Source organism: Eptesicus fuscus, chromosome 6 (genome assembly GCF_027574615.1).
Source record: "Eptesicus fuscus isolate TK198812 chromosome 6, DD_ASM_mEF_20220401, whole genome shotgun sequence".
NCBI lineage: Eukaryota > Metazoa > Chordata > Mammalia > Chiroptera > Vespertilionidae > Eptesicus > Eptesicus fuscus.
This window is the reverse complement of record NC_072478.1, coordinates 108,397,955-108,422,163: the sequence shown is the minus strand read 5'-3', so window position 1 is coordinate 108,422,163 and position 24,209 is coordinate 108,397,955. Positions and strand designations below refer to the sequence as shown.

General features: G+C 65.8%; 1 protein-coding gene across 3 annotated transcripts in view; it reads right to left on the bottom strand.

Annotated features, from left to right (window-relative positions):
- Nucleotides 1-24,209, bottom strand: part of PRKAR1B (protein kinase cAMP-dependent type I regulatory subunit beta) — a 61,799-nt gene that overhangs the window by 13,319 nt on the left and 24,271 nt on the right. For all 3 annotated transcript variants that reach the window (XM_054718282.1, XM_054718283.1, XM_054718281.1), the window contains exons 5-7: nucleotides 14,639-14,700; nucleotides 13,704-13,750; nucleotides 5,564-5,722 (exon numbers count right to left, since the gene is read on the bottom strand). In XM_054718282.1, the coding sequence (XP_054574257.1) occupies nucleotides 5,564-5,722; nucleotides 13,704-13,750; nucleotides 14,639-14,700 (268 nt within the window). The remainder of the gene's footprint in view (nucleotides 1-5,563; nucleotides 5,723-13,703; nucleotides 13,751-14,638; nucleotides 14,701-24,209) is intronic.

Here is a 24,209-nt window from a genome sequence, read left to right as displayed (position 1 = left end):
GCATGCGCGACCCTGGAGGCACCCTGAGCACGTCCTTCAAGAGCAGGGCCCGCCCCTTTCCTCCGGCTGGTGGGACGTGGAGGCCGTGGCCGGAGCCGCGCAGCCACCCTGGGCCTTCGTGAACCGAGGTGCAAGCTGAGGGAGCCGCCCCGCCCCACAGAGCAGCCTGAGTGTGAGCGGCAACCACGTGGCTGAGGCCACGTTTCCAGTGTTTGTCACTCGCAGGGTGGCAGCCAGGCCCTGACCCCGCCTCCGGGGACTCCCGCTCTTTGGGGAACAGGGCTAACTGGTGACCCAAGAGCACATGAAGGGGTGACAGCAGGACTTCCAAAGCCACCCTGGCCTCGACGGGGAGGCCGCATTGGAGCTACGCTGTCTGGGACCCGTGGGCGAGCCACCACCCCATCACACCCCGGACCGCCCAGCCCGGAGAGGGCCCCGCGGGGCCACCAGCTGCGCCCCCTCCCGGACCAAGGCTGATGCTCTCGGCTCTGAGGCAGGCTCCACCAGGGTTCTCCTCCATCAGGGCCGTTACCTTCCTCGCACGGGAGCACGGGGCACCGCTGTGGGGCGGGAGGGAGAGGGACGCGGCCGGTGGGAACGAGCCGTGAGCAGCGAGCAGACGCAGCCCCCAGCTCCTCTGTCCTGGCCCCCTGGCTGTGAGGGCCAGACGCCCAGCTGGGGGGAGGGGGGCGCAGACCCCTGCTCCGGCCTCCCGGCCTGAAGGGTGGGAGAGGTGGAGGCGGGAGAGAAACTGGGAACGGGCCACGTGGCACGCACTGCCTGTCCCCAAGCAACTATGACAAAAATGCGACAGCAGTGGAGTGCGGGCAGGAATGCTGTCCCAGCAATGGGGTTTCCCACAGACGCCCCTGCGGACTCCAGGGCACGGCTGGCCTCTCCCTCCGGACTCACGCTGCTGGGCATGGAGTCCCCCGTGTCCCCCAAGTGCCCCTCAACATCCAGAAGCCCAGGAGCCCCTCCTGCAGGAGGAGACTGCGCCCACGACGGGCACAGGCCTAAGGGTGCCCCAGCCACACGCTCTGGGGCCTCCGCACAGAGGACACTCCGGCAGCCTGCGTGGGGGGGCACTGTCCGCTGGACAGTGTGGGCTGGGCCACTGCGTGCTGAGCCTCAGTGACATGCGGTTAGAAACACCCACCTCACTGACCGTGAAGGACAGACTCAACAACTGTTTCCTACGGTGGTGGTGGTGGTGGTGATGATGATGGTGGTAGTGATGGTAAAGATGGTAGTGATGGTGATGAAGAAAATGGTGGTGGTGGTGATGGTGGTGGTGATGGTGTGGTGGTGATGATGATGGTGGTGATGATGATGGTGATGTGATGGTGGTGGTGGTGATGAAGATGGTGGTGGTGGTGGTGGTGATGGTGATGGTGATGGTGATGGTGGTGGTTATGGTGGTGATGGTGGTGGTGGTGGTGGTGATGATGGTGGTGATGATGATGGTGGTGGTGGTGGTTATGATGGTGATGAAGATGGTGGTGGTGGTGGTGGTGATGGTGATGAAGATGGTGGTGGTGGTGATGAAGATGGTGGTTGATGATGGTGATGGTGATGAGATGGTGATGGTGGTGGTGTGGTGGTGATGGTGGTTGTGATGAAGATGGTGGTGGTGGTGAAGATGGTGGTGTTGGTGATGATGGTGGTGATGGTGGTGATGATGGTGGTGACGGTGATGGTGGTGATGAAGCTGGTGGTGGTGGTGATGATGGTGATGGTGGTGGTGATGGTGGTGATGGTGATGAAGAAAATGGTGGTGGTGATGGTGGTGGTGGTGGTGGTGATGGTGATGAAGAAAATGGTGGTGGTGGTGGTGATGGTGATGGTGATGATAGTAGTGATGGTGGTGGTGGTGATGTTGGTGGTGATGATGATGATGGTGGTGATGAAGATGGTGGTGGTGGTGATGGTGATGGTGATGGTGGTGATGGTGTTGATGGTGGTGGTGGTGGTGGTGAAGGTGGTGGTGGTGGTGGTTATGATGGTGGTGATGAAGATGGTGATGGTGATGATGGTAGTGATGGTGGTGGTGGTGGTAGCATTGCACTCTTCAATGAGTACAGGGAAGGAGGACTATTGGAGGGTCAGCACACTCTAACTCCAACCCCAGGCTGCCCATGACCCTCACTCCTAGACCCGTCCAGCCTTTCTGGGCCTCAGTTTCTCCATCAGGAGGGTGACCCGGCACCACCTCCTCTGTCCGTCTCTGATCTGGGCTCCTCCCTCCCTGCCTTGCTGCCAGTGCGCTGCCGATGGCATCTCCACCTCCGCCTGCTTCCCGCCGAGCGGCAGGGCCGACCCTCGGGACAACATGCCCACTGCCTGAGGGCGTTAGAGACACACGGGCCGGCCCTGGGGAGAGTGGACGGGGGAAGCACGGGGAGCCTTCCCGGGCCAGCGGCTTCCTGCCCCTTCCGGTCTTTCCAGGTGTGGAGGCTCAGGGAGGGGTCGCAACCTGCTCGTGTCCACGCGGCTGCCAAGTGGTGGAGCCAAGGTTGAAAGAGAACCGATGCCCACACCACAGAGCTCCACACGGCTCTGGAAACAACTTCTCTCCCCCGAGGCGCCGGCACGGCCCGCCCTACCCCCACGTGCTTGCCCTGCTCCGTGGCCGACCGCCCTCCGGCCTCTCTCACCCGAGGAAGGGAGACCCAGCCCGGCCGCCCGGCCCGTCATCCCGTCCCCGCCGGTCACGACAAAGGCATTTCTTTTGAACAACAGTTTATAACTCACACTGACCCCGGCAGGCCCGCCCGCCGGTGGAATGCAGGCACGTTTGCCCGGGGCCCCGAGACTCAAAGCTCAGTGCAAAGGCCCATCTGTCTCCCGCGCAGAATGACAGCGGAGGGCGGCCCGAAACCCTGGGGGAAGGAGACCCGCCCCAAAGGCTGATGGGACGCCCCCGCCCCACTTCAGAAAGTTTCCTCTGTGGTGAGACCGCAGGTGAGGCTGGGCTGGGACCCGGGCCACGTGCTCGCTCTGAGCGGGCGTCCAGGAGGCCAGCTATGATCCTAGGGGCTTTGCAGGGCATCTCCGCCCCCCCAACCCGGGGGCTCTGCCAGGCAAGGCCGGAGCTGATTCGTTTCACGGGTATGGGGCCGCCCAGGGCCCCAGCGGAGGGAGAGGCTGGCAGGAGCCGAGGGGATGGGATGCAGGACCTGGCCCCCGTCCCCCCGACCCCTGGCACACGGCCACCTGCCGGCCCGGGGAAGCGTCTGTCCTGAGACTGGGATGGAAATGTCTGGAAAGTCCGGGCCAAGTGCACTCACCCCAGGACCCACCACCTGGGACCCAGGGGCCTTCTCAGCCGCCTGCTGGGGAAGTGGAGCATCTGTCAGGCGCCGGCTGGACGGGCACTTCACAGCCCGGACCCAGAGGCCCAGCCAGCGGGAGGTCTCGGTGCCCTGGCTCAGGACCCAGGGGGCTGGGCGGGCCCGTGCCTGCTCCTGGGACCTGACACCCCAGCCCGGCCTCTACCACAGAATTCTGAGTTCCAAGCACTTGGCTCCCAGGTAAGATTCAGGTGAAGAAAGGGTCCTGAAGCTTAAAAGAAAGGAGACGGTGGGGTGCGCCAGCCCGTGCCGGGAGCCCGCCAGGAGCCTGGAGGAGGGCCGAGCCCGGCCCGTGAGGCTTGGCAGGGCCTCCCTCTGGGAACAGTGGGGGGGAAACAGGGGACACGCTAGGGAACCCAGAATCGGAGCGAACATTTCGGGAGGCAGCCCCCTCCCTGGCGACACCACCGATGTCCCTCCCCAGTTCCCGTGCCCCGTGGCAGCATGTCCCAGCTCCTGCCCAGCTCGGTGCTAGGCGAACGCCTGGGACCCACTATTTCACAGCATCAAATTGCCCACATGAGGGCCTGAGGCCGAAGCGGCGGGTCCTGCGACACGCCCTGGGACACGCCCTGCGGGCGCACCGTCATTTTCCTGCCTGCAGCACAGCCGGGCTATTCTTAGGTGCCCAGGGACCAGAATTAACTCAGAGGAAGTGCCAGCTGCCTCGCTGGTTTGGGAACTTCCCTAAATATAAGGCTCCAGCCACAAAAATCCCACAGCCAAGCAGGGCTCAGCAGCCTGGCGGGAAACAAGGGCTCGCACACCCCGGGGCCAGGTGCCTCCAGGCGACGGGAACTGTCCGAACACCCCGCCTCTGGAGGGTGGAGGCCTCAGGACAGAGGAGAGAGCGCAGGCGAGCAGGCGAGCAGGCCGAGGAGACATCCTGGGGGCGGCCGTTCCTCGTGCGGCCATGGTGGGCGCTCAGTGTCCCTTCCCACGGGCACAGACGAGGAGCTCCCCATGTGCCCCCACCCCGAGCCGAACCCCCCTCGTGACAGACCGGCCACACCCGTCCCTCATTCCCGAGAGGGGCACCCCCTCCAGGCTCACACCTGGCGGACGGAGCCCAAGGCTCCGAGACTCCCGTCCTTCAACCACAGCCGCTCGCCGGAAACTGCCCCCCCCCCCCAGGCTGCCCTTTGCAAGACAGCAAGCCCCAGGGCAGGTGATGGCAAGCTCGGGCAGGCCCAGGGAGGAGAGGGCAGGAGAGGCCAGTCTCCCGGCAACCTCTCCTCTTCTCACCGCCCTCCTATCCCGGCACGCCCACCCTGCCCGGCTCTCCGGGGCACCCTCAGCTACACGCCCGCCCGCCCGGTTCTCCGGGGCACCCTCAGCTACGTGCCCACCTGCCCGGTTCTCCGGGGCACCCTCAGCTACGTGCCCACCTGCCCGGTTCTCCGGGGCACCCTCAGCTACACGCCCGCCCACCTGGTTCTCCGGGGTACCCTCAGCTACGTGCCCACCTGCCCGGTTCTCCGGGGCACCCTCAGCTACGTGCCCACCTGCCCGGTTCTCCGGGGCACCCTCAGCTACGTGCCCACCTGCCCGGTTCTCCGGGGCACCCTCAGCTACGTGCCCACTCTGCCCGGCTCTCTGGGGTACCCTCAGCTACGTGCCCACCTGCCCGGTTCTCCAGGGCACCCTCAGCTACGTGCCCACCTGCCCGGTTCTCCAGGGCACCCTCAGCTACGTGCCCACCTGCCCGGTTCTCCGGGGCACCCTCAGCTACGTGCCCACCTGCCCGGTTCTCCGGGGCACCCTCAGCTACGAGCCCACCTGCCCGGATCTCCGGGGCACCCTCAGCTACGTGCCCACCGGCCCGGTTCTCCGGGGCACCCTCAGCTACGTGCCCACCTGCCCGGTTCTCCGGGGCACCCTCAGCTACGTGCCCACCTGCCCGGATCTCTGGGGCACCCTCAGCTACGTGCCCACCTGCCCGGTTCTCCGGGGCACCCTCAGCTACGTGCCCACCTGCCCGGTTCTCCGGGGCACCCTCAGCTACGTGCCCACCTGCCCGGTTCTCCGGGGCACCCTCGGCTCAGAAAAGCACCTGTGTGACCACAGGCCACCTTTGAACAAGCACCCACAATCCCCTCCACATCCACCAGCTCGCAGGCCCTGCCCACAGAGCTGGGAAGTCAAGCCCTCCCTCCCCCTACTCCTCAGGCTCGGGGCCGGGTCCTGGGGCGCCCGAGGCCACTCACCATGAGGATGCGGCGGTAGCTGTCACGGTCAATGCCCCAGAGCTTCAGGTCGGTCTTGGCTCTCACGGTAGCGGCCCTGGGGGTGCCGTAGATGAGCGCGAGCTCCCCGAAGCTGCCGCCCTCGCTGATGTTGGTCACCCACTCCCCATTCACGTACACCTGGGGCAGCATGAGAAAGGTCACAGGACGCGTGGGGTCAGGGACAACATAGCCGCCACCGGAGGCCCTGGCTGGTGGTGGAACGCCGTGCTCTCCTCCCCAGCCCTGGCCACGGTGCCCGCCCCGCAGCCCTGCTCAATCCCCCAACCCTTCCCGTCCCCCCAACCCTGGCCATGGTGCCCGCCCCCACAGCCCTGCTCAATCCCCACAGCCCTGCCCGTCCCCCCAGCCCTGGCCACGGTGCCCGCCCCGCAGCCCTGCTCAATCCCCCCAAACCCTGGCCACGGTGCCCACCCTGCATCCCTGCTCAATCCCCCAACCCTTCCCGTCCCCCCAACCCTGGCCATGGTGCCCGCCCCCACAGCCCTGCTCAATCCCCAGAGCCCTGCCCATCCCCCAGAGGCAGGCGGCCTCTGGTCAAGGCTGAGGGACGGCCGGGGGCTGGAGGTGAGAGCTGCCCAGGGGGATCGCCACCCGGTCCCCCATCCACTCGAGATGGGCCCCGCTCGCCTCAGTTTCCCTGACTGCACACCGATGAGTCACAGCACTCCCATAGCAGGCTCCCGCCTCTTCATTCATCAACTGCCTCCTCTTCCCGCCCCGGGGCCCCACCCCCACCCCGCAGCCTGGGTCTCTCCCCGGCCGTCCTCCCCTGCCGTCAATGGGCCCGGCCAGGCCCCGCCGAGAGGCCAGACAAGATTCCCTTTCAGCCGCGAGGGTGCGGCTGCACCGCGTTCCCCCTGTGCCCCGGCGCAGGCCCCGCATCCGAGCGAGAACAGCGTGGATTGTGGGTTGTGCAGAGCGGCCACGTCCACGGCACAAAGCGGCTTTGTTCATTCCCTCCGCGTGTCAATGAGCACGAAGAATGGCCCCCATTGGGAAGTGGGCGCGGCCTGGGGGAGAACGGGCTCGATGAGTCACGGAAGGCATTCTTGTCGAAATCAACGCGTCGTTATCTCGGTGGTAAGTGGTGCCCAGAGCCGCCCAGCTGAGGAGAACGGGCAGGTGATGCCTGCCGACCGGGAAGTTTCGAGGGAACACGAGGCAGAGCTTCCTGCGGCGTCCGGCGTCCGGCGTCCGGCGTCCGTCCCCAGGGCCTGCACCCGGGGAGCCTTCCCACCTCCACCCGGGACCCGGCCTGCTCCCAGCCTCGCCTCAGCCCCCACAGTGCCCTCCGCCCAGAGGGGAGCCGGTCACGGGAAGAAGAAACGCCGGCCACTTGGCCAGGCCCGAGGGAGCCGCACACGCTGTCCGTCCTCCCAGGAGGCAGCGTGGACGAGGGCCCATCCCGGGCTCGGGGCAGAAGGGACCAGAGAGCACGCTCCGCCTCGTCTTCTCCACGAGCCCAGAGCCGGGGGGGGGGGGGGCAGAAGGGGCGATGACAAGTCAGGGTACAGCCCAGTGCTGGCACCTCGGGCCCCTCAGCTGGTCTTCCCGACGCCCGTGCTCCCGGGAACCCCGACCGCGGAGCTGCGCCCGCAAACATCAACGCGCATGAACCCGGGTGTGCGGCTCGTTTTCCCACCGCTCAGGTCAGTGTGGGGTCTCCTAGAGCCCCTGCCAGGGACAGGTCCGTAAGGACCCACGTGCATTAAGGGATCGCGCAGCAAATCCCCGCTGCCACCGGGCCGGTGAGCGGGCCCAGCCCCTCGTCTTCTCGGCCACACAGCGGGGGCCGGCCCTGGGGTGACGGCGGTTCCGGTTTGGGCTGTGACCCAGACGCCGGCACGCACACGGCCTGGGCTCCCACGTGGCCCTCCCGCACGGGGACGTCTGGGCGGCCATGGCTGCATCCCAGGCGGCACGTGGATTTCCGGGGTTGTCCCCAAAGGCCCTCCCGCCGGCCCCTCCGCGCTGTCCCCGCGGAGGCCCCGCGTCGTGATGGCCCCGCGTCGTGAGGGGACGCAGCTCAGGGGCCCGGGGAGGTGGCTTCTCCCCTCACACCCAGAATCCAGGCGGCCACGCCCAGGACGGCCGCGGGGCAGGCCGGACGCCCCGTCACCCACCGCACGGCCCAGGGACCCAGGAAGAGGGGTGAGGCAGCAGAGCCAGCGTGACGGCTGCGCCCCCTTCCCCAGGGCACATCCCCCACGGGGCGGGGGGCGGGACGGGGACCTGGGCCCCGCGGTGGACACCCAGCGCCCAGGGCTGCACGCCCGCGAGGAGTCAGAGGACGGCATTGTGCGACCGGACGCGGCCCCAGCACAAAAGGCCGTGTCTCCCGGACAGTGGCCTCTGTGCCCGCCGCGTGCCGGCCCTGCCCCAGCTGGCACGCACAGGGCCGCTTCTGCTCTGTTTCATTTTGTTGTTGTTTTCTGCTTCTTTTACAAGAAAAACGGTGGGAGGGCCCCCGGGCCACGTGTACGCGATCACCCCGACTGTGGCCTCTCTGGTCGAACCCAGAGCTCCCGCCGGCCGTCCGGTCCTTTCGTTCGTCCATCCCTAATTCCTTCCTCCATCCGTCCATCCGTCCGTGCACACAGCGGCCCGAGCTGCCGAGGCCCGGAGCCCCGTGCGCGTGGGGCCAGCAGGAGGCCGGTGAGTCCGGCTCCCGGGACACACTGCCCACCCCGGAGACAGGCTGTGGGCAACGAGGGCACGCACACACACTCGTCACCGACGAGCCAGGAGAGAACGGGCGGAGGCTTCCGGAAGGTCATGCTCAGACTGTGGAGAGAGGGTCTGAGCGGAGGGCCAGGACGCAGGCCCTGGATGCAGCCGCAGCGCGTGGGGAGCTGCCCGGGGCAGGGAGAGCGCGGCCGTTCCTCCGGGAGCCGCGGGAGGCCCAGTGGGCCCGCCATGGTTTACATCTGTGCCCCAGTGCCGTGTGGAGAGCAGCCGGGCAGCCTGCGGGGGCAGCAAGGAGCGCAGGCCCCGACCAGGTCACCGAAGAGCCGGCTGGGGCCGGTGGCACCTGTGGACGTCGGACGCCAGGGACAGGGCCCAGCAGCCAGTCTGTAGCCGGCGGTTCTGACAGAGGCTCGGGTTGGACACGCTCTGACCCGACGTGGCTGGAGCAGGAGACGATGCTGAGCGAAGGCACAGCAACCTCCTCCATGAAACCCCAGAAGCCGCCACAGGCAGCACTGGGTCCCTGTCAGCACAGGCCGTCAGGTGCAGAGCAGAACTGAGGACTTCGCCCACCTGGCCGTGTCCACCTGGCCGTGCCCGCCTGGCCATGCCCACCTGGCCGTGCCCACCTGGCCGTGCCCACCTGGCCGTGCCCACCTGGCCGTGCCCACCTGGCCGTGCCCACCTGGCCGTGCCCACCTGGCCGTGTCCGCCTGGCCGTGTCCACCTGGCCGTGCCCACCTGGCCGTGCCCACCTGGCTGTGCCCACCTGGTCATGCCCAGCTGGACAGGCAGCTGGGGCAGCTGAGAACTGGGGAAACTGCCAGGAGAAGCTGGGTGCCGGGGTGGGGGAGGACCCGCTGTCTCGCTCCATCGCCTGCCCCCCCAGCCCAGACTCCACAGAAAGCAAACGCAGCTGAAACAGCTGTCTGGGGAACTGGACGCAAGAAGCCAGTCACCTGAGCGGCCCACGTGGCCGAGGCAGACACAGGCCCGCCCCAGCTCCTGCGCCGTCGCCACAGCCGGGGTGAAGGTCACGCCCGCGGCAGCAGGCCCTGCGAGTGCTTTCTCAGGTGCTGACAAAAGCTCACGGCCCGTCTCCTGCCGCCTCCCCGGCTCCCCCACCAGGAGTGGGGCGTCCGTGCAGGTGCGTGGGCACCTGGCCCGGGAACGTCGCCTTCCCCGCGGCCCCTGGAGGCGCCCCAGCCACGCCACCTGCTCCTCTGGAGCCCATCGACACTGCTCCTCCCACAGGAACCCCAGGCCCCCCAACGGCCTTCAGCCCGAGCACCTGGCAGCTGGTTTGTTTGGGTCCTGCTCGAGGCGCCACCCCTGGCAAAGGCGTTCCCCCCAAAGCTCCTGTCTGTGGCACTGGGCACGTGGAACAGCCACGGGGGTTCTTTCTCCACCCCTCGGGGTGGCAGGTGGCCGGGCAGGCTCCCTCCAATGGAACCCCAAACCCATCGTGGCTCAGGGTCCCCCGCCTGCCCTATGCCGTCGACCCCACGCACACGGGGGCCCCAAGGGTCTGTGGGTGAGACAGGCCGGAAGGCACCCAGGTGCTGCAGGAAAATATCCCAGCCAGCTCTGGGCCACGGCCACGCAGGGACCCGCGTGGTAATTAACGGAGATGCCTGGGGGGGGGGGGCCCTGCACACCCCCGTTCCAGCTGCGCATTCCCGGCAGCCGACAGGTGGGGGCAGCCAGGTGGGCACCGGTGGGCGAACGGAGAAGCCGTGGGGTCCATCCAGACCGCGGCGTACCACTCGGCCTCACGCAGGAAGGAAACTGACACACGCTGCGTGCACCTGAGCCTGGAGGGCATGTGCTGGGGAAATCCGCCGTCAAGGACACACACTTGGTCCCTACAAGGCCCCTGGGTCCTCAGATTCACAGCCGGGAAGTAGGGGGGTGGGGCCAGGGGCTGGGGGAGGGGGAGTGAGTGTTCAATGGGGACAGTCTCAGGCTGGGAAGATGGAAAGTTCCGGAGCTGCTGGTGGTGGTGGTTGCACAGCGGTGTGAATGTGCTCAAGGCCCCTGAACTGTGCACCTAAAAATCATCAACGCAGCCCGGCCGGCGGGGCTCCGTGGTTGAGCGTCGACCTAGGAACCAGGAGGTCACGGTTCGATTCCCACTCAGGGCACATGCCGGGGTTGCAGCTCGATCCCCAGTGGGGGGCGTGCAGGAGGCGGCTGATCAATGATTCTCTCTCCTCATTGGTGTTTCTATCGCTCCCTCTCCCTTCCTCTCTGAAACCAATAAAATACGTTTTTTAAATCCTCAACACAGCAGATTTACGTTCTACATTGTGTGTGTTTCACTCACGAGAAAACAGAACGGCTCAGGCCAACGCCGAGCAACGTCGTGACCCGCAGAGCAGACAGCCATGTCCCGGGCGCCTGTCCCAGCCGCGGCACGCGGCCTCTCCCACCATGGGGGCCGAAGGCTCTCCTTCCAGACCCTGGGGTGAAACCAGAGGGAATCCGGGGACCATGTGGGGGGAGGAATCCGGGGGAACGGCGGGGGAGGGGGGAATCTGGGGGAATGGGGCGGGGAGGAGGGGGGAGGCGGGGGGGGGGGGTATGAGAGCCCCACACAAAGGCCGGGAGGAACTGGCATTTCCTGAGCCCGCAGGGCCGGTGCCGAGTGCCCTTTTAGGTGGCGATGCCACGTTCCAGGAATAAAACAAGTCGGAAGGTGTTTTTATACTTAGAAAGTGGATTATAGCTCTGGCAACACACAGGCCGCGGCAGGCACCTCCACCGTCTCCGGAAAACCACGGTTCCAACCACGGTCACCTGGCCGACCCCTCGGGCACCACTGGTCAGAGGGCAGCGCCCACCCGCAGAAGGGGGTACTCAGGGTGCCCCACCCGCCAACAGGCCAGGCTGGGTCCTCGGGGGGCTCTGGGCAGCAGGGGCACCCATGCAGATTCGGGGTCCCCCTCTGCTCCACAGACAGGTGTGGGGTCCACCGAGGACGGGGGGGGGGGGGACAGAGGGCCAGACAGTCCACGGCCACCGAGCCCCACGCCCGCGCCAGGTCTGTGGTCTCATTCGGCCTGTTCTCCGGGCTCAGGTGCCAGCAGCAGGTGACGGGCCTGAGCCTCGGGCCCACGCGCGGGGTACCTGACCCGCTGTCTGCCCACAGGGCCGGGGACAGCTCTGGAGACCCCGACCTGGGCCCCAGGCTCCTTGAAAGAAACTGCCCGGCCAGCGTGGCTCAGGGGCTGAGCGTCGACCTATGAACCAGGAGGTCAGGGTTCGATTCCCGGTCAGGGCACAGGCCCGGGTTGCAGGCTCGATCTCCAGTGCGGGGCGTGCAGGGGGCAGCCGATCCATGATTCTCTCATCATGGATGTTTCTCTCTCTCCCTCTCCCTTCCTCTCTGAGATCAATAAAAATATATCTTTTTTTAAAAAAAAGAAAGAAATGGCAAAGAACTCCGGGCAAAAGGGTACCCCCCCACACACACACACACACACACACCTGCTCGCTCAGCAGAGCTCGGGTTTGCACGCTCAGCACGGCCCAGCTTCCCGGACACGATCGGCACCGGGAAGAACCCGTGACTCCGTGAACGCAGGGAAGGGAAGCACGTTTCGGGGCGAGGGGCAGTGGGAACCAAGGTCCGGACCGCGTGGGCTCCGGCCGGGTGGGCGGCCGCGAGGGGAGCCGGGCCGCTGGGCAGGGCCTCGAAGGAGGCCCCGGGGTTTGCAGGGCAGAGCAGGGTCAGAGAGACAGAGGGGTGCAGCCCCAGAGGCAAGGCCTTCGCTCGTGCGCTTCCTGCCTGCTGTCCACCTCCCACCCCCATCGCCACCCCAGTGCACACGGGGGCTGTGCCAGGGCCCCTCAAACAAAGGGAAGCGGGGAGTCTGGGGTTGGCGAGGGCGGAGGGGGGGCTGGATCTGAACCAGGAAGGAGCCCAAACGCCCCCAGGGCCCTCCCACCCCCGCCCAGCGGCTCTGAAGCAGGCCGTCCAGCGTCCACGCTGAGGAGGCTGCCCAGCCGGGCCCTGGCCGCACCCGCGTCTGTCTTCCCTGTTTCCTGGGCTGGAGTTTTTTTTAACCCAGTGAAGCCAGCGGGAGCGGGCTCTGTGGGCTGACAGCCGAGCCTCCCGCCTCCACACTTCCTCTGCGGCCCTCGGCTCCTGCCTCAGTGTCCCTCTTTGGTGGGAGAGAGAAGCCCGCCCCCCACCCGGACAGGAAGGCCGGCCCGGCCCAGGGCCTGCGCTCGGCACGCACAGAGACCCCGGCTCCCGGCTGCGGGCCGCGGCCCTCGGACGACGCGCGTGACCTCGCCGAGATCTCCACGGTGACTCATTTCCTCTGCCACCACCTCCGGAAGCGAGGGCCGCCTGCCCGGTTCCCAGAACGCGGCCACAGCGGACACAGACGGGCTGCTGGGGAGATAATGAGTCCCTGTCCCCCAGAATAGCTCGGCTGAACCGGAGGCCGAGCCCTGAAACACCCCGGCTGGGCGGCCCGGCCGGGGCGGCCTCCCCGGGCAGCAGGGGCCCACCTCGAGGGGCTACGGTTTGCAAAGGAGGGGGTGGGGGGCGTGGAGGCCACTAGATGCCCTGTCCCCAGGGCTGGTGTCTGAGGTCCCGGGGCGACTGGGGGGCCAGCCTGGGACGCGGCGGCTGCAGGGTCTGGCAGACACACCCTGCATGTGCACCAGGGCAGGATCCCAAACTGCCGGGGCAGCCGAGCACACGTGGCCACGCCGAAGTGCACACCAGAACAGTCCCACGCAGGGCGGCGGGGACCACGGAGGCCACGCCCGAGGGGCACCTGCCGTGCCGACCCCCAGGTAGTGTGTGGGGGGACGAAAGGAGAAGCGGGAGCTGACGGGCCACCGAGGGCGGGGCTCCCGGCACAGGCCCCGGGCGAGGGGTTGCAGGAACCGAGAGGCAGCGGCATCCAGGCCACGCCCTGTGGTCACGTCGGAGGGCTGTTGCCAGGCGCACTGTGGGTGTAGCCAGTGGGGGACGCCCAGAGCCATGCGGCAGGGGCCGGCCCGACCGTGATTGAAGGATAGCAGTTCCATAAAAGTGTGGGTCCCCCAACCCCTGAGACGGGTGGGAGAAATAAACAGTAAAAACCAGGAGAAACCACATTCTGGGAGCCGGACGGCGCCTTCACACCCAACGCGCCCAGCCGCTCGGCCGCCGACGGGCCCGCCGACGCGGACACCAGACGCGGACGCGCTGCCCACGGGAGCTCCGCCAGCACGCGCCCGTCAGATGCGCTGCCACACGCCCCACCAGCTGTTAAACGCAACGGTTCCTCTTCGGCTGAACATCTACCCTCAGGAAGGTCCTCCGGGCCTCAGCCTGCCGGGGACCCGGTGTCACCCCCAAACGGACGTGGACCGAGGCGACTTCCCCCACCGGCCAGGAGGTACTCACATCCACTTCCCCTTGGTCAATGACGTAGAAGTTATCGCCTTCGTCCCCTGAAACAACAGAGACACAACGGTTCACGCCAAGGACACAGCTGCGGCCTGTTTGTCTCGCAGCCTCTCTGCGCGCTGCCGCCTGCACCGGCCAAGGAGTCCTGGGTCTCGTCTGTTTTTAAAACGTATTTAAATAGCCCTGGCCGGTGTGGCTCAGTGGGTAGAGAGTCCGTCCTGGGTTCGATTCCGGTCAAGGGCACGTACTTGGTTGCAGGCTCCTCCCCGGCCTGGGCCCTGGTCGGGGCTCGTGCAGGAGGCAACCCATCGATGTGATTCTCTCCCATCGATGTTTCTCTCTGTCGTTCCCTCTCCCCTCCTCTCTCTGAAGGTCAATGGGAAAAAACCCTCGGGTGAGGATTAACCGAAAGCATTTAAATAAAAGTGGTCTGTGTGTCCGGGTACAACACAGCGCTTCGCTGTGCACATTCCCTCCGAACCCCCTTCCGTCAGCCGGCCAACACCTCCCCTCCCGCCGGTCCCCAATGCCTGTGAGGGGACCTCACCCGACCCCCCATCCGGCGTGTTCCTAGGGCTCAGGTCATGGACTTGACATCAAGGTCACCGAAGTACGTCGGGTTCGCTTGTTCGGGAAATTGCTGTTTCGTCGGTGACTTTTCCCGAAGACACACAGACGTTACATTAATGACTCTCAGTGAGCCCGGCCGTGGCTCACCATCCCCGTCAGGGCACAGGCCCGGGGTGCGGGCTCGATGCCCAGTGTGGGGCGTGCAGGAGGCAGCCGACCCATGATCCTCTCTCATCCTTGATGTTTCTCTCTCTCTCCCTCTCTGCAATCAGTAAGGACGTATCTTAAAAATAAACCGATAAATGAGTAACTTCGGGGGAACAGCCCGACGCCCGTCGGCTCGCTCAGCGGCGGGGGCCTACCTTGCTGTATGACGGTCTCCCCGGCGATGTGTGTGACGGGGAACATGGCGTCGAATATGTCGCTGGAAAGAAGACACAGAGAATGTGAGACCCGCGGGCCCGGCCGGCGCCCCTCCCCTCACAGGGCTCAGTCTTGTGGGAAGAAGGTCGTCCCGTCAGGAAAAGGAGGAAGTCAACCCTCCGTGCCCTGCCCAGGAGGCTCTGCTGGCTACAGCGTCGTCCGATACGCCAAGGTTGTGGGTTCGATCCCCGGTCAGAGCACATACACAAATCAACCAATGAACACATGAGTAAGGGAACAACAAATCAATGTCTCTCTCTCTCTCTCCCTTCCCCTCTCTCCCTTCCTCTCTCTCTCTAAAATTCAATAAATAAAATAATAAATAAAGTCCGCCCTGGACAGTTTTGCTCAGTGGATAGAGCGTCAGCCTGAGGACTGAAGGGTCCCGGGTTCGATTCCGGTCGAGGGCACAGGCCTCGGTGGCAGGTTCCCCGGCCCCGGTCGGGGTGCGTGCAGGAGGCAACCAGCTGATGTGTCTCTGTCTCTCCTCCCTTCCACTCCCTAAAAATCAATGGGACAATGACCCCAGGTGAGGGTTAGCCTAAATAAATAAATAATCAAGTGCTTCGTGACCCCGCTGTCCAGGGAGGGGGCTGGGCCCTCCTGGCCCACCTCTGCCCCGGGCGGGTTTGCCGTCCGGGTTTTCACAGAAATGGGGTCACCCTGCCAACGCCGCTCTGGACTCCAACGTAGGAAACGAAGGAGCAACCGGCTGCCCACCCTCACGTGGGCGGGGCTCCCCGAGAACGAGCGCTCCCGTCGCAGGCGCCCCGAGCGGCTGGATCCGAAACGGGATCCGAGGCCGCGCCTCCGCGTTAGACGCCAGGCCCCGACCTGCTGCTCCGCGAGCCGCACCCGGAGGCCACGCCCAGGGCTGTGCCACGGCAGCTGCCACGTAATTTCCTAAATCTCGTTGTGGCGTGGACGGAGGCGGAGACGCCCCCAGCCGGCCCGCGGGAGGTGAGGACCCCAGCAGTCAGAGGTCGGCGTCCGCACCCCAGATGCAACGACCACCCTCGAGGCTGCGCCCACCCACGGCGCGTGGCTCCCCAAAGAGAAATGTGAAGCCGGCGGCAGGTAGGGGTGCACCCTGGAGCTCAGGGGCCTGCGCCCTGCCCGCCGGCTAATTCGGGGGGCTCCTGGGAAGCTGTGCGACGGTCAGGCTGAGCTGCAGGAAGCACCCAAACTCGGAACCCACAGCCCGCCCCTCCCGCTCCCGGCCCCAGAGACGTAGGTAAGTCCTTAAACAGCGGCTCCCTTCTCTCTACTTCACACGGGTTCTCTCCCCAGGGAGGCGGCAGGGGCTCCGGGGAGGTTTGTGGGGGCCCCTCCCAGACCCCCTCACCGGCCGCCCAGCCCGGCCTCTGTCCCCTGCCGGGCCGGGATTCTCGGCCTGCGGACACGTCTGGTCACATTTACAACTGAGTTTCCTCAGGACCACCACAGCAGGGCTCTAACACAGCAGGTCTTTAAGAAACGCGTTTGCAGTTCCGCCTCAAGTCTGAGAAAACCCGAACTCGTTACGGTAATACCTCCCCGGAGCCGGGCCCTGCGCACCGCCGCCCGCCCGGCCGATGCCCGCCTCGCGGCGCTGTCCCTGCTTCGGGCCACGGCCTGGGCACGCGCCCACCTCTCTTCCCAGCCATGACTAAGGGGCAGGCTGGCGAACGCGCACTTTTCCCTTCAAAACGCACCTGCCCAGCCCGGCCGGCGGGGCTCCGTGGCTGAGCGTCGACCTCGGAACCAGGAGGTCACAGATCGATTCCCGGTCAGGGCACAGGCCCGGGTGGCGGGCTCGATCCCCAGTGCGGGGCGTGCAGGAGGCAGCCGATCCATGATTCTCTCATCGTGGATGTTTCTCTCTCCCTCCTTCTCCCTTCCTCTTTGACATCAACACTAGTAAAAACATTTCTTAAAGAACCACGCACAGAAATGCGCGTGCCCTTGGACCCGCAGGGCTTCCACGTTCCTCCTCAGCATTTTCACCAAAGAAGCAGTTTAACCGTGCGGGTGGGGCAAACCCAGGCTCACAGCTGCGAGTACACGAAACAGGGTTTACTCCTGTGTCACCGCTTATTCATTGTTGTGTTGTTTTCCGTGCTCTTGCCCGCCCCGTGGATAAGATGTGGCCACGGTGCAGGGTGTCGTCATGGAAACGGGAAGTAGCTGCCGAGGAAGAACACACGTAATAACGCAAAGAAGCCCCGAGGACGCAGGAGAGATGAGGAACTCGATGAAAAGGAAAACACCGCTTATCAGAACGCGTAGGGTGCAGCTAAAGCAGGACTTAGAGGGAAATTTATAGCCTTGAGTGCCTGCGTTAGAAAAGGAAGAAGCTCTGACATCAAATGCCTAAACTCCCACCTTAGGAACCTGAAAAAATGAGCACAAATTAAACCCAAAGCAAGCAGAAGGAAACAAACAAAAAACATTACAGTTAGAACTCAGCGGGGTTTAAAATAGGAAACTAACAGAGAAAGTCCACGAAGCCAAAGCCAGCTCTTTAAAAAGATTTAAAAATCCTAGAAACATCGAGGCAGATTACCCCCCCAACCCCGACACACACCCCAAAAAAAGACAAGAATCGCTAACGCCAGAAATGGAAGGGGGCCATCACCACGGATCCCGCGGACGTTAGAGAATAAACGATGAGAGGGACCAGCACCAGGCAGTTCCCGACGTCGGGAGGGTGGGGTGACCATCGCGCTGGCTGGGGGGCCCCCAGGACGGAACCCTGGCTCCCCGCAGACGACGCTGCCAGCCACCATCCTAGGAGGAAACCAACTCCCTGCCGGGGGGGCGGGGGCTCCGGGAGCCGCTCCTCAAGAGCCCGTCCCGCACTCCCACCTGGAGGCACACGGGGGCGGGGAGCAGCCCACGGTCGGGGGGCCGAGCTGGACTCTGCGTCAGCCCAGGGAGAGGACAGGGACCCAGGCACACGCAGTCCCGGCTCAAGGGGTGACCACCAGACAGGGGGTCGCTCATTCACCCAACAAACAGGGAGGGCGACCTGGGCCAGCCTCGGCCGCACACACCGCCGCACGGATGGGAGGAAGGGCCAGCCCTCCCCGGGCAGCATCCGCCCTCACGCGGCTTCCTTGGCCGGCCGGGCGGTCAGGAGACCCCAAAGGCGGCGATGGTTTTCACAGCCGGTCCAGCGGGGACGGAGGATGGGCACGGAGGCCCCTGCCTCCCACACGAGCCGGCTCGCTCGGAGCTGGAAAGCTCATCACAGCCTCTGCTCCGAGGGCTCGGGAACCGCACGTGGGTGGCCCCCAACTCTCGGGTTCAGCAGAGGTCGGGGCGGGGGGGCGGGTCCCCTCCAAGGCCTCTCTCCGAGACTCCTCAAAAACCCCGTTCCCGGAGGGGGACACGCTGCCCGCAGTCACACCGGGCTGTGGCTCCCAGGGGGCATTTCAGCAGCAAAGCCAGAGCCGTGCTGGGGCCTGAGAGGGCCCGCCCACCGCAGACCCACCTGCGGTTCAGGCCTGGGTCGGCACGGCCTCCCCCCCGGCCGGCTGGACACGGTGGCCGGCACGTCCACTCCCTGGCTCCGCTTCCTCGGGTACGACACGGGCCGGGCCACGTCCTCCTCCGTCTCTCCCACCTGAACAAGCCTGCCCTCACCTCCGCCAAGAAGCCCCCTGGGATTCCTCCCCCATCACCACCATCAGGGCTCCTTGGTCCCCACACTCGCTTGTAGGAAGCTGGAGTCGGCCCCCTGCCCCCCGCCCGAGTCTGGACCCCGAGGGGGGCCGTCCTGCAGGTGACCAGAGAGAAGCCCGGATGGAGGAGGCGTCTGGGGAACCCTGCCCACTAGTCACTAAGCCACCCAGTCCCCACAGGGCAGGCGTGACCGGGCTCAGGCCTTCCGGGCGGCCACGCCCGGTGTCTGGGTGGAGGACAGAGATCCTGGAGCCGCTCCAGCCCCGTCACCTCCCGGGATGGAATGTTTGTGGGTAACGGCACCTTGCTTATTTTAAACGCCGCGGCCCACGGAGCGATCATGAGATCCGGCAGCTGGTCCGCCCGGCCTCAGCCCTCCAGCCCGTGGGCGGGAGGCGGGGACCCCCCCAGGGCTCCCGGATGCCTGTGATCTTCCCACGACTGCGGGACCATCAGCGGCTCCCAGTGTCCCCGAGGCCGGCACGGGCCTGACCACGGGGCGGGGGCCTGACCACGGGGCGGGCAGGTGCACGTGTGCGGGACTCCGTCCGCGGTGGGGGCAGGGCACACGGTGTGAGAGCCTCCAGGGGCGAGAGCCGCTCGGTCAGCTTCTGGGGGGGCCCAGTCGGTGACCTCCCTGTGGAGCCGAGAAAGCAAACCAGGAGTGGGGGCTGCATGGCCTGCGGGGGTCTGGCAGGGACGTGGAGGTTGGCAGGCGTGTGATGTGTGGGACTCCCGGGGGGTGGGCTCTACGCGTCGCCGGCCCAGGGCCCCCCACAGGGAGGGAGACTCCGTGCTCTTGGTCCTGTTACTGATCTGCTGGCCTTTATCCCGAGAGGAAAGGCTGCCGGAGAGTGGCTGCTCCTCCGGCCCTCACTGCCCCCTCTTCATGCTGAAGGCACCGGGGACAGGCCCCAGGCCACGCCCACACACCACAGGCCACGCCCACGCACCACAGGCCACGCTCTCAGCGCAGGAGGCACCCCAAGGGGCTGAGGAGACAGATGGGCAAGAACCAGGCCCACAGCCACCCAACAGGCCTCATCCCAGGGCCGGGCCACGGAGACGGCGTGAGGATGGGGCCGTGCCTGGATGTCAGGGTGCGGGCACGCCTGAGCCGACTCCCACGGTCCACTCCCGCCAGGCCCACGCCCAGCCGCGCGGGCCGCCCCCAGGACACGGATCGCAGGGGCCTCGATCCTGGAACAGCTTCCCAGGACCCCCGCCCCCCGTGACGGGGACAAGGACAGGGAGGGACCCCAGGTTCTGGAGCTCGGCTCAGGGAGGCGGGCGGCTCAGGCTGCAGGGCCAGGAGGCGGTCGGAGCGCAGCCCGTCCCTCACCCGCAGGCCAGGCCGAGCCTCGGCGTCCTCTGTGAAGGGGCTCCTGAGGGCAAGGTCGCCGGGGCCGCGGCCCGCGCTCCACCCCCGCCACGGCCCGTGCGCCCTGCGCCACTGGGACCCTCCTCGCCCAAGGCCCCCGCGCCTCCCCCGGGGTGCAGCCCCATGTCCTCCTCCCGAGCCTGCGGGCTGGCCCCTCCTCCCACCCAGACGGTCATAGTCCCAGCTGCTCCCTCCTCTCCATCGGCTGGGCCACAGTGACACCAGGTGGCGGCACCTCCCAGCCTGGACACAGCCTCTCCCAGAGCTCCCGGGCCCGGGGCAGGTCCTCCCTCCCTCTCTCTGCGACTCTCTCCCTCTTTCTCCCTCTCTGTCTGTCTCTCTGTCTCTCCCTCTCTCTCTCTTTCTCCCTCTCTGTCTCTGTCTCTGTCTCTATCTCAGTCTCCTCCTGGCCTAGGGTGGGCACCACCTGCCTCACGCCGTCCTGTCTGGAGCAGCTGGGACTCCCTGGGAGGAAGTGGGCAGAGCATGGGGGGCGTGGGGGCTGGCCTCAGGCTCCACACAAAGGAGGGACATGGCAGGCGCTGCCTCCTGGGGGGGGGGGAGGAGGACAGGTCTGGATAACGGGGGAAGCACGTGGACACGGAACCAGGACGGCGGGGCCAACCCCCAGCTCTGAGCTGCTGCCCGTGGCTGCGTGGCCGCGGCCGAGCCGCCCGCCCACTCCCCGGGCCCAGCCGGACAAGGCCTTCCCGTCGGTGCTGCCGACCCCGGTGCCGGTGGAGGATTCAAATCCCGGCTTTCCCTCCACAGCCACGCGCCCGGGCCGTCCGCTCGCTGCTCTGGGCTCACCGCCTCGTCTGTGACACCAGCCTCGTGGTCACCGTGAGGTTAAATGGTGAATCCGTGAGGGTCCCAGCCATCGGCCTGGCACGCCGCGCCTCCCGGCTCCCGAGTGCCCCCTGCCTTCCCGGAGGACAAGGCCCGGGGACTCGCGCCCAGTCCTGCACCCGGCCGGGCCCCGGCCCCGTGGACACTCAGCCAACCCTTAGAATGACCCGGAGTGAGAGCCCAAGGTCCCCTTAGGAAGCCCTGCGTCCCTCAACCTGGCACGCTGCCATTTAAATGCCACCCTGAGCCCAGATAACCGGGGGGGGGGGGGGGGGGAGAGGAGGAGAGCGCTTGGCCAGGTACAGCTGCCCCGGCCTGGCCCCGGCGGCGGCGGGCAGGAGCCGTGAACACCCCGCACCGTGAAAAACCAGCTTGGACTCTCCCCAGGCCCAGCCCTGCCTCGTGCAGGGGGCACCCCGCCCACCAGACCCCCGGTGGCTCCCACGAGCACAGCCACCTGCCAGGATGGCCGCCTTCTCCCGGCCCGGGGAAGAATGAGACACGGAGACAGACCTGCCAGGAGACCAGACGCCTGTCTGCCAGGCCTGCCCTCGGCGCCAGGTGAAGGGAGACCGCCCAGCTCACGGCCCGGAGCCTCGGTGCGGACACGGGGCCACGGACCAGCCCTGGCGCCTGGGGACAAGCCTCACACTACGGCGCCGACCTGCAGCCAGGCCGAGGCCAGGCGCGGGGAGAGACCTGACTTTCCCACACAGGGTGCCGGGACAGCTGGACGTGCCCGTGAGAAGCGTGAACGGAGATCCCTACCTCACACCGTACACCAGGCGTGTCACACTCGCGGCCGGCGGGCCACAAAATAAACGAGGCAGGAGGCCCACGGGCGCGAGTGTGACATGCTTGCCGTACGCACACGGTGACTCGCAGTGTCACAGACCCCACGGAGAGGCCGGAACTCCAACAACGTTAAAAGAAACATGGGACGCCGTCATTCACCGGCGACAGGCAGGGCTCTATCGTCCACGCAGAATCGACAACTCGGACTCCATCCAACTTTAAACGCTGGTCCTTCGAAGACACCGTTAGGAAAACGAAGAGATGAAGCACAGACTGGGGAAAGATCTGGAAAACCTGGGGATGTACAGAGAGCCCTCCCACTCCACGAGCAGACGACCGAGGACCAGGACCTGTCGGAACCGACATTTTGCGGGAGAAGCTGTACCCGCGGCCACAGCACAGGGAGCGACGAGGGCCGTGCCAGGAGGGAAATCAGGACCCAACCACACGACGGCGACGAGACTCAGGAGACAGTGCTGGCGGGGGAGGGGACCCACACCACCTTCAGGGTGGGGAGACTGGGGACCCCACACACACCCCTCGGGGTGCAGGGACTGGGGACCCCACACACACCCCTCGGGGTGCAGAGACTGGGGACCCCACACACACCCCTCGGGGTGCGGAGACTGGGGACCCCACACACACCCCTCGGGGTGCAGAGACTGGGGACCCCACACACACCCCTCGGGGTGCAGAGACTGGGGACCCCACACGCACTGCAGACGGGAGGGGGAGTGGTGTGGACACTGGACAAGAGGTGGTTTCCTTAGAAGTTAGACGTGAGGTCAGCACACGACCCAGAAACTCCGCCACTAGGACCCCCCACCCCCACCCCCCGGGGGAGCAGACACCGCGTCCCACAAAGAAGGCACAGCGTGTGAGCGGCCTTGTTCGCTGCAGCCCCCTGGACGGACGCACGGACGCACGGACCGCTCTCTCCCTCAATGGCCCCGACGCAGCCTCGGACCCAGGACCGTCCCACAGTCACAAAGAAGGCGTTTCTTACCAAAAAACGAAGTAAGGAGTTACCGGGCGACGGGCAGGGCGGGCGGCGGGCGGCGGGCCCGGTGGCCCCAGGGGTTAAAGGCGGCAAACTTGGGTCGGCAGCTGCGGGAGGAGGTGGCCGCCCCCCGACAACCCCCCCCAGCTGTTCCCCAGTCAAAGCGCATCTTTGTTTCCGACTCCCGGCAACTGCTTCCCCTGAAGGAGGAGCCGGACCAGCTGTCTGTCCGCGCCCAGGGGAGGACCAGACCAGGACGGGCGAGGCTGGAGGCTGTCGGGGCGCCCACCCGCCGAACAGAGCTGCCCCCGCCCGCACCCCCAGGGCGCCACGAAAGGGGACCGGCCCTGAGCAGACGGGACGCCAACCGCCAGGCAGGACCGGATCCAGAAGCAGCTCGGCTGGACCCTCAGGTGAGAAACCCGGTCCCTGAACCGGCCCATCGGACGCGGGCAGCCTGCCGAGCGCACTCGCACCCGACACCGAGGCAGTCGTGGGGGGACCTGCCCTCTGGGTTTGCTCAGCTGCCCAGTGGGGGAGGGGGAGCCACTGCACAGACACGGGTCTCGCCGACCCGGGTCCCTCTCCCGCGGTGAGCGCCCGAAATTCTCCCCGTGGGAGACTGCGTCAGCCTCTTGCGGCCCGGCCGGCGTGGCGCAGGGCGAGAGCGTCGACCTAGGAACCAGGCGGTCACGGTTGGATTCCTGGTCAGGGCACATGCCCGGGTCACGGGTTCGATCCCCAGTGTGGGGCGTGCAGGAGGCAGCCGATCACTGATGCTCTCTCATCCCTGATGTTTCTATCTCCCTCTCCCTTCCTCTCTGAAATAAATAAAAATATATTTTAAAAAATAATAAGTAGCCGAAACCAGTTTGGCTCAGTAGATAGAGCGTCGGCCTGCGGACTGAAAGGTCCCAGGTTCGATTCCGGTCAAGGGCATGTGCCTTGGTTGCGGGCACATCCCCAGTAGAAGGTGTGCAAGAGGCAGCTGGTCGATGTTTCTCTCTCATCGATGTTTCTAACTCTCTATCCCTCCCTCTTCCTCTCTGTAAAAAATCAATAAAATATATTTTTTTTAAAAAATAATAATAATAATAAGTAAAATAAAATAGCCTTTTGCAGTCATTTTTACCTCATCACCGAAGTGCTTTCCTTGACACCGAGCGGACGTAAAGTTTTCTGGTGATAAGAACACACACACACACACACACACACACCCCTGGGTCATCCCCCACCTTAGCAAGTCCAACCTGGACTCCCCCCACTGCCTTCCCCTCCACCATCCCGTGGGCACCCATGACAGAAACCTGAGGTGCCTTCCTGCACCCCCTTGTCCTTGAGGCCCACACGCCACCCAGCAACTGCTGAGTCCTGGCCCACCTCCTCAGAAATGCAGCATCCCCCCCCCCCCAACCCCCGAGAAAGGCCACCGCCCCCCTCACCCGGGTCTCAGCTCGACCGCCTTCAGAGCACACAGCCCTGCCGGCCGCACACGCACGGCACAGAGCCCTGGAGCAGGCTGGCCCAGACAGACAGAACTGGGTTGTTTATTTTTATTTACTTATTTTAAAATACATTTTTATTGATTTCAGAGAGGAAGGGAGAGGGAGAGGGAGATAGAAACATCAGTGATGAGAGAGCATCGTTGATTGGCTGCCTCCTGCACGACCCCTACTGGAGATCGAGCCCACAGCCCGGGGATGTGCCCTGACCGGAATCGAACCCGGGACCCTTTAGTCCACAGGCCGATGCTCTATCCACTGAGCCAGATGGGCGAGGGTGGGAACTTGGTTTTTTAAGGGATGCTGTTCAGATCAGC